The sequence below is a fragment of the Pleuronectes platessa genome, chromosome 3, assembly GCF_947347685.1.
Source record: "Pleuronectes platessa chromosome 3, fPlePla1.1, whole genome shotgun sequence".
Lineage (NCBI taxonomy): Eukaryota > Metazoa > Chordata > Actinopteri > Pleuronectiformes > Pleuronectidae > Pleuronectes > Pleuronectes platessa.
Window position 1 is genome coordinate 21633858 of NC_070628.1, and position 15905 is coordinate 21649762.

Here is a 15905-nt window from a genome sequence, read left to right on the forward strand (position 1 = left end):
TTCCTGTCAGCTTTCTGTCTTGTTTCCTTTTTATCACATTGTATAAAAACCCTCCTTTTTAACGTCCTTGTTGTTTCACTCTGAGCCACATTGCTGACTGTGTTATCCTCTGCAGAGCTATTAATTAAACCTCTAAGATAACCCTGGTCTGAGAATGTCATTATTTTAAATCTCGAGATAAATTTCCACGACAAGCACACATATCCACCAAGGCCAAACAGTCCCCCTGAATTCAGTAAAGCTGAACTAAATTACGTACACTCATAGATATCAGTTCTCTTAATATGTCTGATCAGGTGTTATTATGTTATTCCCTGGAAAATTGTCGAAAATGTTAAAGATAGTGTGCAGTTTCATGATAATCCGTCCAGTAGTTTTTGTGTAACTCTGCTGACAACAGACACAAAAACTAGAAGGGCAAAGGCCATACTGTCCCTGTATAAAATTTAAGTTCACAACATCCAGCTTTATATTTTGACCTACACCTATAAAAGCCGTGGAGCGAAGGTGTGATCTAATTAGCATATAAATCGGAGTGAAGTCGCTGGTGACGGCTTCTCTCGACTCACCATTGGAGGAAACCACAGACCCTTGAAACGAAAAGTCACTTGTGATTGGCTGGTAGAAGTGTTGCTATTGGTCACCCTGGGTCATTGCAGTACACACGTAGGTAAACCCCTCCCACACAATATTAATAATAAAAATGTATATATAGTTGTAACTAATAATTTAGATATTATTACATATTTGTATTTATTAGTAAGCCTTTACCAAAAGCACTGCAGTTAATTAAGACTATTCATTCATTCATGTGATGCTTGATGTTATATGTTGAACATATTGTACAGGAAAAAAAACATGAACAAGGTATATGATGAGTCAAAGCTTTATTTACTTACAGCACAAATATTGTACAAAGACAACTGGCCTAGCCAGTGAAAAACTAATCAGTAAAGCTTGAAATGTCTCTTTGCAGCCTCTGGGTCATATGTTCTTTGTGGGACTTGGTCCGAATCTGCCCCAGTGTGTAGACGTCTGTGGTGTGTAGCTGTGAGATCCAGTGTAGCTTCTAGTCTTATTTGAAGTGTGGCACACAGGTCGGTGAGCTCCTGGCTGTGGAAGGATGGATACATGTCATCTGTCCCGCTTCAATCAGCTGTAAACACAATCAGTACAATTAGCAGAGTTCAATTACAACATACACCTACACATGTATCTGAAAAATGATTTAATGAATCTAACCTTACCCTCTTTCTTCTCCGACGACTCCTGAACTCTTCAATGCTGCTGCAAGAGCTGCAAGGTCCGATTGGATGTACTGGAAGCTCCTTCATACTGGCTAATAGTGTGTCGTAGTACGTCATAGTACAGGGAGCTGGAAAAAAAACATGACTAACATGAGTTTATTGTTAATAAACGAATAATGTGCAGTGACTGCCTCCTTGTGTGCGGGAATCAGGCTGTGAAAACACGATGATTAAATGAATCAGATAAAGTAAACCTGGAGAACGTATTTAACCAGCACAGCGCATCTCTTCTTTATTTTTACACTCGCTCCGGTTCGTGGCGCCGGCTTTTTGCATCAGATGTGTGAAGAGACGGATATTTTCCTACCAAATACAGCCGGAGAAAAAGTCACGTTTATGAAAAAACTTAGCAGTTCATACCTATTTAAACATGCACTAGATCTGCTAAAGCACTCTATGCTTTATTCTACTTTTAGCAACTTTCTCGCTAATCCCACAGTTGTTAACACACTTTTCAGATCTAAGAGTTAGCTATGCATTTAGCAATGGCTTCTCTTTGACGCTTATAGCTCTTACCTTAAGTTTGGGACTATGCGCTCTGCTTCGACTCGTCCACACTGGGCCAGAGGCTTTGCTTTCCCACGCACTTATCTTGTCCTCCAGGGAAACAGTGTCGTGTCGACTTCAGCAGGTTATTTACCCCGAAAACAGAGTCACTTGTTCGCACCAAGCTAAACACGAGCCGGAAGTTTCATGTCTGCGGGAGACAGACGCTGCATTCACGAGGCTGTGATTGGACGAGCCCTCAGGTGATAACGTTAGGGCTCATCTAAAAGCAGCGGTTATAACAGTTTTTAAATTGTACTTTTATATGGGATGAGTATGTAACTGAGGACCAGTTTATTCTTTCTGGTGTAAGTAAATGTACTTACATTAATAACAACAATAAGACAATTGAAGTTCAAATTATGAGGGAATTTCAGCAGAGTCAACTGCTTAGTTTGCCATTGACATGTGAATATGGTGCTGAAGTTGCCAGTATTTTGGGAGGACAGATATTATTATGGAAAGCCAGTAGAAGTTTGGAGCTTACAGGGCACAGGCACATAATCCCCAACATCATTTCTTCCTGTTGAGCGGATTGCTGGTAGATGTGTGGTTAACACATCCACTGTTTATTTAACCAACACAAGTGAAAAAGTAACTGTAATCATGCCAATCTGCACAGTGGTTAAGATTTAGGATAGTGTTCATGGGCAATTAAGATTGAAGAGGTCGGTTGTCACTCCTGTCCAGGGACTAAGCCTCATTGTTTTGGATTATAATAAAATGTTGAAATAAAGTGCACTGCTTCTATTTGTTTTCATAGCATTGACCTTTGCTCATAGTCTACAATGTAATTCATTATAGCACACTTACTTACTTAAGGGAAACAATTTACAATTTCAGGTTTTATATTTATTTTAAGCCTGGTGAATTTACGCCCTGATAGTTAAGTTGGTATCTAAAAGGGCTTATCTGCACTGAGGGAAACAATCCTGATGTTCATTTGTAAAGCTCATAGCATTGTCATTTGCATGTGAAAGCCTCCCTTAGGCTTAGGTGCAGGGGGGTCACCTCCCAACATTCCAAGGTTTGTAAAACTGCAAGAAACTGGTACCCCGCGTCAATTCCTGACAGTTTTCTGTGCTGCCTGCAGATTCCTGTGAACAGCCAAAAATTCTCCAAAAATTTCCTGCGACACGTACTGACACAAACTCTTCTTTTCATGCAGTGTTGTTCATGGTTAAGGTTAGCTATCAGTTTTGGGTCGGCTTTCTACAAAGATTGTAAGTAAATGGAAGTTCCCAAAAAAAGATTTCTGTGAGTTCTTCAGGACTTTTCCAAGTATAAGCACTGACCGGTCAAAAAGAGGCTAAACTTAATTTTAGAGGTCCTTGGAAAATCCTAGCAAAGATAGCTGCGCAAACAATTGTGTGTGTGTGTGTTTGCGTGTGTACACATGTTCAGTACAGTAATGCCCCCGCTGACCTGATGTCAAACCACAGAACAAGTCATGCTATTGGGCTCTAAGCCTGTCAATCCAAGTGGAACTAAAAGCTACGCCACTGCACACATTGGCCATCATCAAGAGTTTTATAGAGATCAGAGCAGGAAGCTAAACTGTGACCTTCAACCAGAGCAGTCTGCAACTTTTTTATTTTAGCCCACACCAGCTCAGGAGTATGTTAAAGGTTTAGTATTTACAATGTAGAGACATCTAGTGGTGAGGTTTCATGTTGCAGCTGAATAGCCCCCATCTCACCCTCCCCTTCCATCATGAGAGAGAACCTGTGGCTGCTTTCAGTTGTCATAAAAACTCAAAATGTGTTTGTCCAGTTTGGACGACTGTAAATACATAACTAGGATTTTTCTATATTCAATTTCCGCCAATGGATCCCTTTTAGTTGCACTCACTAAACCTTTAAATAAATAAATAAATGTGAGGCTGAATTCAGGATGAACTCTTCCATAAATCAGTGTGGGGTTAAACTGCTCTCAGATCTCCTGTAGAATGTCCTAATAAGCGAATGTGAGGAAACAGATCCTCCACAGGATTCACCAAGAGCGAGTGGGTGTGTTGATGATGTTTCTCACATGCAACAGATGACTAAATTAAAACAAAAAAGAAAACAAATATATTACATGAAAAAGCAGTGGCATACAGGTAGAAGTGGCAACAAAGATGTCAAAAGGGCCAATACCTATGTCGATGTGTTGTTCACAAAAGCACTTGATCACCGCAATGAAATTAATACATTAGGTCCTGCCTCCGCCTGCTGCACCGACCCCTAACCTGAACGCTCCAGAGACTTCTGTGATGTTCTGAATGCATCTGAGCTGAGAATCTTCTTCTGCATTGTGCATGAGTGTAAAGCAACCTCAGGAAAAAGCCAGTACAAAATTCTCCTGACATCCTCTGGAGGTCATATCTGAGGCACTCATACCACCAGAATAGAAAAAAGGAAGGCTGGGGTGAGTGAAACCTCAATATTTGGTTGGGAGATGACCACATCAGGATCACTAATATCAATCATGTAATCTGGATTTACTTTTGTTATGAGCAGAAAAGGTTTCATCACATTTATTCACACATCACAGGATCAGGCCTTCATCTCCACACACCAGTCTGAAATGCAGGACTCCAAGACTCCAAGACAGATTTTACCCTCAGGCTATACATCTGATGAACACCTCCAAACACTGCCACTGTCTTCCCCACCCCACATAAAAAAAGGACAACTTGCTCTACTGACATTGTGTCTTTGCACAACAGACTATATGCACACTTGCTTTTGCACATTCCCTTCAACCACTGTTATTGCCTGCCTCATTATGTATGGGTGTATATTTATATTGTGCTTGATGAGTCGGTCTGAATGTGCATTTATTTAAACTATAGATGAAAATAAACACAGAGAAGAAGAGAAGTACTCTGACGTTGATTTTTATTTTCTTCAATCATTTCACACCTCATTACACAGCTAATACAAATCAGGAAAACCAGTGTGTGTTACAATTCAATTATGCAATGTAACATGTGTTTTTTTATTATCGATTTATGATTTAAGGAATTCAAACACAAAATAATATCACACTATGAAATGAGTTTATGTTATTACTAGAGCTGTGAAAAATAACGCGTTAACGCGTTATGATTAAATTACAGGATTAATTCGTTTTTTTTTTTTAACGCATTTAACGCATGCGCAGAAGGACCTTCCAATTCCGCCGCCTCTGCACTAGTCGCCGCTCTAATGCAGTCAGACGGCAGCTGCCAGTCAAACAAACAAACAACATGGATAATTCTGATGAACCTGAGGACCTTCTGGACGGGAAGATCGTGTTCCAAAAAAACAAAGATCGAACATTCAGTAAAACCAAGGTGATATGCACACTCTGCGAGAAGACGTTATCGTTTCACCGTAGCAATACCCGCCTAACCACCGCAACGCGAAGCATGTGTTGGTTGGCGAGGGGCGTTCAAGTGGAATGCGCCAAACCAGACTCACTCGCCGGACACATTGTGCAAAAGAAGCGGTCAGCTTTACTGTCAGAGAATTTGAACAAGTTAGTTTGCCTCACCAACTGGCTAAAGAACGAGTAGCTAAGAGGGCCTTTAGAGGCATTAGATTGTATCATGGTGTGGTTAATGGTTGTGTGACAAAAAATATAAAAAATGTCAACCATCCTATGGCTAAGAAGCTCAAATAATTTCTGTTTGATTTTAAAAAAAAAAGAAGTTTTATTCAACCACACAATGGCTAAGGAGCCCGAATATTGTTTAGGATGAAGATTATATTAATGTTCCATATGGAAAAGCAATGATAACTGCTGAAGAACTGCTGAGTTGCAGCACAAAAGAAAGTTAAATGTCATAAATCTTGTTTTCACAAAAATATTCCGAGAAAATCGGTAATGTGATTAATCATGATTAATCCATAGAAACCTGTGATTAATTTGATTAAAAATTTTAATCATTTCACAGCCCTAGTTATTACAAACTCGTTATATTATGTATTTATTATATGTTACCAGCTCACTCAGGTGACTTGTACCCTGAAGATAAAGAAGAAAGAGGAAAAACATGGTGATTCATTTTGTATTGATCATTGTGTTGACACATCAATCCTGAGAGCACATAGTTAATCATACTCACAAGAGATTGGTCCAATGGTGAGGGGCTTCAGAGGAGCAGAGCTGGAAACAGAACGAGATGTCCTTCTTCTGCAAGACTATGAAAAGGAGGGGGAATAACAGATCCAATCAAAACCAGTGCAAAGCTGCAGTGACTATTGATTGATAATGCTATTGATAATGTGAAACCTGTGACATACTGGGGCACAGCGGGAGCTCCTCTGGTCACACAGGCTGAGGCTGCAGTGGAGGTAAATATCACTGTATTCACCGTGGATCAGGAGAAACAGGGCGGAGAAACAAGCCTGTCGGGATGAGCCGCTCTCGATAACTTCCACTTGCTGTCGGTCATTGGGGCACCTGGCAGTGAGGATGGAGCATGTCATGTGGGCCATTATACATCACATTATATACAGTCTTTACCCCCCATTTCCATTATAAACCACAAAGCATAATGATGAAGAGGAACACTTACTTGTTCTGGATGAAAAAGTATCGTGCAGTATCATTGGAGTTTGATGAGTCAGAGGCGTAGCAGTTCTCCAGGACAACTACAAAGCTTGGGTCTCTGACTAATACAGAGACGCCCACATGCAGATGTGAGCCCACAGGGAGCATGATCAAGCCAGATGGATAAGGCTGAGTGAAGCTGGAGGTGCGGAACAGAGACATGGAGGCTCGAGCTTTGCTACCTAAGCCTGAGAGGCCAACTGCAAACCTGTCAAAAGTATAAGCCTTGTTATTATGATGACATAAAATCCTACACAGGTGACATTGATGTGTCCTGGAGGTATAAAGCCACTGCAGTGCATGCCTACGCTGACATGATTGGTTAAAAGTAGCATAGACTAGACCAATTTTCACCAGGTTGGTCTTGACCATTTTACAGCTGTAAAAAGTGAGTGATTCTCGTATTCAATAAAAAGGTACTTACGGCAGCACTGGTCTGATTGCCACATTCATGCTGGTGTCTGTGTCGAGAGGATACACACAGGAGAAGGGAAAACTCACAGGACGTGAGAAGGACACATTTTCTCGGTAGAGATATAAACTGTTGGAGTAGATGGCGTGTGTACGGTTGGTCTGAAAGACAGAGAGTGGTTCAATTATTAGTCACTTGAAGCTCTATTACAGTTTAAGTGGTTTTGTCATACAGGCAGAAGATCTGGGTTTAAGATATTGTCTCTGCCAGTTTCTGCTAATCTGAGCTCCCTGCAGAGGAGTACATTTTGGAACCAATAGATAAGTCTTAATTATCATAATAGTAAATGAATTGACATGACTTGTATTTACCGTCAGTGTGTTTCCACAGGCACCTGCCTGAGCGTCCACCTCATACCAAACTACATCATTATGCATTCTGACCCAGGAGCAGTTTCGAACTGCCAGGTTTCCGGAGAGTGGGTTCAAACCCATGGAAGTTATGGCAGCCATATTTAGCCCCATTTGAATTTGATCATGTCCACAGATGAGCTGAGGATGCTTGGCTGGAGGGCGTTGGACTACAGAAAAAGTTTAAAAAAGTAAGAAAATAATAGTGTGCACAAAAGAAGATGAGATGGTAAATACCACATGAGACCAAGAGGAGAACTTCAATTAACATGTCACTGTGTGTAATAAGCATTATTATATGAAAACATGTTAAATATAAGAAGTAAACCTACATTCACAGATTACAATTGCATCTTCATAGTGTCTACAGTTGTGGACCCAGAACCCTTGATATCTGCATATTCCAGTTCTATAGTGTTATCCTATGTTGTCTGACAGGGAGACTTGGTTTTAAATCTACAAATAAGCATTTACCTTCACAGACGACACCAGCATCCTCACTGTGACCACAGTTGTGAGATCCAATCCCTCGGTGCCGGCACTCGGTCAGCGTTGATTCGTTGCCGGAGCAAACAACATCGTCCAACCAGATGGGTCCACTGCCCTGTCCAAACCGTGCACTTTGTGGTGCTGACAGGACCCTGCCACAACCCAGCTGTCTGCACACCACCTGAGCATCAACCAGGTCCCAGTGGTCATCACACACCGTCCCCCACTGTCCACGGAGCAAGATCTCTACTCTGCCAGAGCAGGAGCTGTTTCCTCCATTGGCCAGGCGGACCTGTCCCTCGTCTTCTGTGCTGTTGTCCACTGGTTGAACTGAAAGAAAAAATCTATGTGAACCCACAAGACAACAACAGTCTGCACCTCCATCAATATTACAGTGGAAAACATTTTTTTAATTATCTCTGACCAGGAGCTTTTTTTTTAACACATGCTTATATGTTTGTTTTGTAAGCAAGATTACACAAAAAAACTACCGATCAGATTTCCACAAAACTTGGTGGAAGAATGTGATATGGGTCAGGGAAGAACCACTTGTATTTGGAGCAGATTCAGATCAGGGGTCACATCCAGTTTATTTTTTTCACTTTTTTTTAACTTTGCGGAATAGGGCGTTTTTCAACATTTTGACCATTTACCCAGGAAACATTTCAGTGACCTTGATGAAATCCAATCTGACACATTAAGGGAACTGATATCTATGAATGTGCGAAATTTGATGCAAACCCAATTAATTTAAGGGGACTGTCGGTCCTTGGTGGTGGTACGTGCACCACTGAGTGATGTTCTAGTTTGTTTGTGTGTTCTACAGCAGGATTGTGCAAAAAACTACAGAACTGATTTGCACCTAACCTGGTGGAGAGCTGGGGCTTGGGCCGGTAAGAACCATGTACATTTAGGTGTGGATGCAGATTAAGGGTTGGATTCAGGATCTTTTTCCCCTTTCTGAAAATATGTTTTGTACGACGGATAAATAATTTAGGTTATTAGACCTCTTCCTTTTTTTCTTTTATATTTGGACCATTAGAATTAGACAAATATTTGTGGGATTGACTGTAAGCAGAGGTACAGTTTGTGCTCTACTGAGTGTCATTCAAGATAAAGATATAATTGATGATGTTATCCTGAGGCACAAAACTCTATTTTACTTTCTTGACATAAGCAGTTACTGAGAGTTGACCAGCCTCACTGGTGAAGCAGCTACGAGAAACACATGCAACAAAATACTGTTGATTAGAGACACAGATGAAAGAGAGACTTCAATAGGATTTCTATAAAAACTCCATTGTTATCGGTGTGAAGCACATATTCCATATTTCTGTTCTATAGTGTTATCCTATGTTGTCTGACAGGGAGACTTCATTGCCTTTAAATCGACAAATAAGCGTTTACCTTCACAGACGACACCAGCATCCTCACTGTGTTGACAGTTGTGAGATCCAATCCCTGGGTGCCGGCACTCGGTCAGCGTTGATTCGCTGCCGGAGCAAACAACATCATCCAACCAGATGGGTCCACTGCCCTGTCCAAACCGTGCACGTTGTGGTGCTGACAGGACCCTGCCACAACCCAGCTGTCTGCACACCACCTGAGCATCAACCAGGTCCCAGTGGTCATCACACACCGTCCCCCACTGTCCACGGAGGAAGATCTCTACTCTGCCAGAGCAGGAGCTGTTTCCTCCATTGGCCAGGCGGACCTGTCCCTCGTCTTCTGTGCTGTTGTCCACTGGTTGAACTGAAAGAAAAAATCTATGTGAACCCACAAGACAACAACAGTCTGCACCTCCATCAATATTACAGTGGAAAACATTTTTTTAATTATCTCTGACCAGGAGCTTTTGTTTTAACACATGCTTATATGTTTGTTTTGTAAGCAAGATTACACAAAAAAACTACCGATCAGATTTCCACAAAACTTGGTGGAAGAATGTGATATGGGTCAGGGAAGAACCACTTGTATTTGGAGCAGATTCAGATCAGGGGTCACATCCAGTTTATTTTTTTCACTTTTTTTTCACTTTGCGGAATAGGGCGTTTGTCAACATTTTGACCATTTACCCAGGAAACAATTCAGTGACCTTGATGAAATCCAATCTGACACATTAAGGGAACTGATATCTATGAATGTGCGAAATTTGATGCAAACCCAATTAATTTAAGGGGACTGTCGGTCCTTGGTGGTGGTACGTGCGCCACTGAGTGATGTTCTAGTTTGTTTGTGTGTTCTACAGCAGGATTGTGCAAAAAACTACAGAACTGATTTGCACCTAACCTGGTGGAGAGCTGGGGCTTGGGCCTGTAAGAACCATGTACATTTAGGTGTGGATGCAGATTAAGGGTTGGATTCAGGATCTTTTTCCCCTTTCTGAAAATATGTTTTGTACGACGGATAAATAATTTAGGTTATTAGACCTCTTCCTTTTTTTCTTTTATATTTGGACCATTAGAATTAGACAAATATTTGTGGGATTGACTGTAAGCAGAGGTACAGTTTGTGCTCTACTGAGTGTCATTCAAGATAAAGATATAATTGATGATGTTATCCTGAGGCACAAAACTCTATTTTACTTTCTTGACATAAGCAGTTACTGAGAGTTGACCAGCCTCACTGGTGAAGCAGCTACGAGAAACACACGCAACAAAATACTGTTGATTAGAGACCCAGATGAAAGAGAGACTTCAATAGGATTTTCAATAAAAACTCCATCGATATCAGCGTGAAGCACATATTCCATATTTCTGTTCTATAATGTTATCCTATGTTGTCTGACAGGGAGACTTCATTGGCTTTAAATCTACAAATAAGCTTTTACCTTCACAGACGACACCAGCATCCTCACTGTGATGACAGTTGTGAGATCCAATCCCTCGGTGCCGGCACTCGGTCAGCTTTAATTCATTGCCGGAGCAAACAACATCGTCCAACCAGATGGGTCCACTGCCCTGTCCAAACCGTGCACTTTGTGGTGCTGACAGGACCCTGCCACAACCCAGCTGTCTGCACACCACCTGAGCATCAACCAGGTCCCAGTGGTCATCACACACTGTCCCCCACTGTCCACGGAGGAAGATCTCTACTCTGCCAGAGCAGGAGCTGTTTCCTCCATTGGCCAGGCGGACCTGTCCCTCGACTCCTGTGCTGTTGTCCACTGCTGTTGTTCCAGAGGTGTCAGATGTGGGTGCAGCAGAGGTGAAGGTCTGAGATCCTGGATCAGGTGTGGTTGGTGAATCTGTGGTCAGGTGCACTGCTGCTGTTTGAGAGGTGCCTTGCTGTCCTGGACCGGGAGTGGTCAAAGGAGCTGCAACGTCTGTTCTGTCCACCTCTGTTGACAATGAAAAACATCAGTGTGCAATAACAAGTTTTTGTTCATAAAATGTAATTTGAAAATTTCATCAATAGGACAATATATTCTCTATAACGCTTAAATGGGATGGATTAAATGGGAAAATTGAATTTGTTAGAGAGTAAAGTTTCAGTACCTGCACAGTAGGCAAGAGCGCATGAAATCGGCTTCACCAGTTTGTAGACGTAGTAGTTTCCGTTGCAGAGTTTCACGTTGATGATGTGTGAACTAAAAGAGCAGCAGCCGGATCTCCAATGACTACAAACAGTCCGATTTACAATCACTCCTGGCTGTGTGGGATGACGCTCTGTTATCCATAGGGGAGCGTGTGTTCCACACCTGTTTTGCTGAACACACCTCTCGGGAACGTGGGCACTGGTTTGATTCAGGAACAGACGATACCAGCCTTGCCAGTTAACATCTCTGTCACAGCGTGGGTTCAGATTTATTGTGTTATCTGTCGACCGCCAGTCATGGTGCAGCTCAGTGTAGCGCTCACAGGGGTCAGTGCAGCGGGTGAACACATTATTACTGATGCAGTCCATGCCTGTTGGGCAAATAGTGTTTCCACATCTGAACTGGACAGATTGGTAAGAGGGCCCAGATGTGGCGGTGGAGGACGGCTCCATACATATCACTGCATGAAAGAAGAATTTGTGTCAGTAAGTGTCAAATTTCAGTGGAATTTCAGGTTAACGGCTATGCACAGGAATCTGCATGCACGACACAGAAAACTGCCAGGAACTGCCGGGAAGTGATGCGCGGTTCCAGTTTCTGCCAGTTTTACAAGCGTGAGAACGTTGGCAGGTGACCACCCTGCTCCTAGGCATGACAATGCTGCGAGCTGTATAAATGCAAATCAGGATAGTTTCACTCAGTTGTTTAGAGGTAACAACTTTTTCTAAAAAGGTACTAACTAAAGTAAATATTTGGCGTAAGTAGAAATAGGTATATAAAATCTGAAATTGCAGTTTATATAGATTTCCCTTATGTAAGTAAGTGTGCTATAATGAATTACATTGTATACCATGAGCAAACGTCAATGCTATAAAAAAATTGAAACATTGCAATTTATTTCAGCATTTGCCTGTCAAGCTCATCCAAGTGGTATGTTGTAATAGAGAGAGGGGCAATTTTATAAAATATATATAGTAGGGGGTCCCTGCTCCATCTCTCCACCAGTTTGGGGGTCCTTGGCCGGAAAAACGTTGAAGACCCCTGACATAAAGTGTATCATTTGTGTCATCGCGTGTCCAACCATTTGTCCTCCCAAAATACTGGCAAACTCAGCACCATATTCACATGTCCAAGGCATACTAAGCTGTTCACACTGCTGAAATTGCCTCATAATGTGAACTTCAATTGTCCTACTGTTGTTATTAAACTTTCTCAGTATTCCATTAAAACACTGTTATCCAAAGCAACGTACAATAAGTGCATTGAACTATCAGGGTACAAAAACAGTACAGCAAGAATCTTGTAAGTACATTAACTCAACACCAGAAAAAATAAACTGGTCCTCAGTGACATACTCATCCCATATAGATGTAAAGTACAATTTAACAACTGTTATAACCGCTGCTTCAAAAGTGAAAAGATAATTTGAGAAGTTTTACTCCGAAAACGTCTCTCTCAGCTCGTGAATACGTCCGTTCCTGAAGATGTAACGTCAGTCATTAACGTCAACACGTTAGGGCTGGTCCAATCACAGACCGTGAATGAACTTTATCTGATCCATTTCGTCATTGTGTTTTCACACCCTGAGCCCCCCCCCCCCCCCCCACACACACACACATTCGGCCGAGACTAGCTGCAAGTCCGGATTTGCAGTGTGGAAAATGACCCCATTGTATGCAAGTAACTGTTAAATTATGTTTTTTTACTGTGGATCTTCCAACGGTAATGTAGCGAGGCTATTTCCGTTAATAATAAACTCATGTTACTCCTGTTGTTTTCCAGCTGCCTGTACTACGACGTACTAAGACGTACTATGAGCCAGTATGAAGGAACGCTGTGACTAATATGCTAATTTGATCACACCTTCGCTCCGCGACTCCCCGGCGGCCCTCCCCCTTCCCAAGCCCCCACCCCTGTGTCTGTATGTTTCTGCCCGTTTATGTCACGGGCGAACGTGGAATTCGCTGCTGGAGACAAGTGTCCCTGTGAAAAGAACGAAGACAGTTTGATCCATGCTCTTGTAAAAGTGTATTCGCTTGTCCAAATTAAACCGTAAAAACCAAGATAGAACTGATTCCAGAAATTTGTACATAAAGCTTTAAGTACTCAAAAGGCACTTTTGCCAAGAATGAGTGTTTTAATATGGGAAATGTATTTAAGTGTGTATTTAAAGACGTCAGTATTCACGATTGAAAATCAACAGTGAATATTTATTATATCACCTCAATATTAACAGTTATGTTCCACTTAACAGATTGTCCAAAACATTTCCTTGTTCTTTCATTCTCATATGAAAGAACAACAAAATAACTGTGGGAACAAGGAAATGTGTTCACTGTTCAGAACATTGAGGACATTTCCTTGTTCACCAGCCAACAGGTAGAACAATGAAGACATGTCCTTGCTCAACAGCCAACAGGTAGAACAATGAAGACATTCCTTGCTCAACAGCAAACAGGTAGAACAATGAAGACATTTCCTTGTTCAACAGCCAACAGGTAGAACAATGAAGACATGTCCTTGCTCAACAGCCAACAGGTAGAACAATGAAGACATGTCCTTGCTCAACAGCCAACAGGTAGAACAATGAAGACATTCCTTGCTCAACAGCAAACAGGTAGAACAATGAAGACATTTCCTTGTTCAACAGCCAACAGGCAGAATAATGATATGCTTGTTTTTTTTTCCTTTTTTGTAATAAAATAAAAAATAGGCCATGCCACACTGATTATGAAAATGATGTTTATATTTGACTTTTCTATGAGCGCAGTTAAACAGAAAAGTGATGTATATTAACATCAGTGGATTTGTACGGTTGATAATTCTCAGGTTAAAATGAGTTTAGAAATCAATGAAATTTGAAAGGACATCGTTTAAACTGAATGTGGTAGGTATTCTTCACACCCTGCATGAGTAATAGGGTTATAGGGAATAAGCAGTTAATGCTATCTTTTTCATAAGTCCTAAGCTTCTATTCCTTCACTCTGTGGATTTTTTTTTTGAATGTCACTTTCAGCTCTCTCTGAGGCTTCCATCCCCCCCCGGCTAATATAGTTATTTACTTGGTAGTTTCCCCTCACTTTTTACAAAGGTTAAAGAGAGAGGGTGTCACACCTTACTAAGCCTTAAGCGGCAAATTGGGAAAATGGGCTATAGAAATTGATATTGATTGAATGATTAAACAGTTGGCAACTCTAAATATACAATATCCAGATATGTAAGAGCCAGAGGCAGAGAAGGAGCTGGGAGGATGATTTAAAGTTATTTAAGGACAGATTAAAAACTTGATCACAGAGAAAATGTAAAATAAACAAAGTCAGACTTGTGAGGTGTGGTCTGTGAACACATTCTGCTAATTTTAATTTGTTCACCAAAATTTACTATGTAATCGGGTGAAATGAAATTTAACTTGAGATGACAGAAAGTCAGACTGCTTACCTGAGGTGTTCCATGTAACCAACTGCAAAATTAGGAGCAAGAGCAAATCCCTAGGCATCTCCATCATGGACCACATCCAAGACACAAACTTGCTGAAAAACCGAAAGAAGATGTATGAAAATCATATGTTCAAATTATGATCGTGACTCTACTTTGCCAGTGTTTGTACTCACCTTGGAGAGAGTGAGTGATCCAGTAGATGTTGAAAAACCTGTTTGAGAAATTTTCCGAGTGAGCGACAGCATGATCATTTAGTCTTTGTTCTGTTATGGCCTGCAAGTTTTAGGCCACAACAATCAAGTGAAGTCTACACAGAGTTTAAATCATCGCAACATGTTTTAATAATATCAACAGAATAACCAAAAATGTATGATGTTAGGTCAGTTGTCAGTGTGTGGTGGAGGTGTTGAATGTAGTGGAAGCCATGTATATGTAGCAGGTGTTGGATGGCAGAGAGCAAAAATACAAACCAAGAGCAGGAGCTTGGTTTTTCAGGGTAGAGAGTGAGATCAATTGGCTGCAACCTCTCCTTTATAATCGGCTCAGCAGTCGCAGTTCGTTTCGCAGTCAAGAGCAGGCGGAGCATCGACGCTACAAGGAAGTCAGGTCAAAACAAAGGAGCAAACCACCTGCAAAAGAAAACAGACAGGACAACTCACACGGCCAGGGCCGTCACACCCCGCCCAATAAAACGGAGACCCCCAAAGGTCTTAGTTAACCTCATAATAAGGCCAGAGACAGAGCATCCACCATAACATTATCTTGGCCCTTGATATGGCAAATGTTCAAATTGTAGGGTTTCAAGAACAACATACAATGCATCAGCCTTTGGTTGCTGTTTTGCATGCTAGACAGAAAGGTCAGAGGATTATGGTCAGTGAATACCGTTACTGGTGTTGATCCAGAGCCCACAAACACTTCAAAAGACTGTAGGGACCAAATCCGGTTCAGTGCTTTTTTCTCCACCACTTAATAATTTAATTGGTGATGCTTGAACTTACGTGAGAAGAAGCCTACTGGGTGGTCAATGTCCCCCTCCCCTTCTTGCAACACTACAGCTCCTGCACCAACTCCACTAGCATCCACCTGAATTTAAAGGGATTCTCAAAGTGCAGAGCTGCAAGTACAGGAGAGCAAAAGAGCAGGTTTTTCACAGCAACAGAAGCAGTCTGACATTGGGGAGA

At 41.5% G+C, this 15905-nt stretch overlaps 1 protein-coding gene across 2 annotated transcripts; it reads right to left on the reverse strand.

The window, feature by feature from the left end:
• Positions 1 to 4718: 4718 nt before the first annotated feature.
• LOC128433257 (uromodulin) lies at positions 4719 to 15309 on the reverse strand. Of its 2 annotated transcripts, XM_053417768.1 has the most exons (14): positions 15192 to 15309; positions 14895 to 14932; positions 14722 to 14813; positions 11243 to 11743; positions 10576 to 11085; positions 9153 to 9497; positions 7731 to 8075; positions 7218 to 7426; positions 6859 to 7007; positions 6400 to 6642; positions 6125 to 6284; positions 5947 to 6022; positions 5781 to 5846; positions 4719 to 4901 (listed from the first exon to the last, which is right to left on the reverse strand). In XM_053417768.1, the coding sequence occupies exons 3-13, from the start codon at positions 14795 to 14797 to the stop codon at positions 5827 to 5829; spliced, it is 2634 nt and encodes an 877-aa protein (XP_053273743.1). In that variant the 5' UTR covers positions 14798 to 14813; positions 14895 to 14932; positions 15192 to 15309; the 3' UTR covers positions 4719 to 4901; positions 5781 to 5826. The 2 variants fall into 2 exon arrangements, with proteins under 2 accessions (XP_053273743.1, XP_053273742.1); XM_053417767.1 differs by having other exon boundaries at positions 4719 to 5846.
• Between the last annotated feature and the right edge of the window lie 596 nt (positions 15310 to 15905).

Bases quoted from the DNA above. Each gene is read 5' to 3' on its own strand.
- LOC128433257 (XM_053417768.1), bottom strand. From the start codon at position 14,797: ATGTGGTCCATGATGGAGATGCCTAGGGATTTGCTCTTGCTCCTAATT. The intron at 7,427-7,730 runs GTAAATGCTTAT...CTTTTTCTGTAG, and splicing joins TGCTGGTGTCGTCTGTGAAG to TCCAACGCCCTCCAGCCAAG. The intron at 7,008-7,217 runs GTAAATACAAGT...TCTGTCTTTCAG, and splicing joins CCTGTGGAAACACACTGACG to ACCAACCGTACACACGCCAT.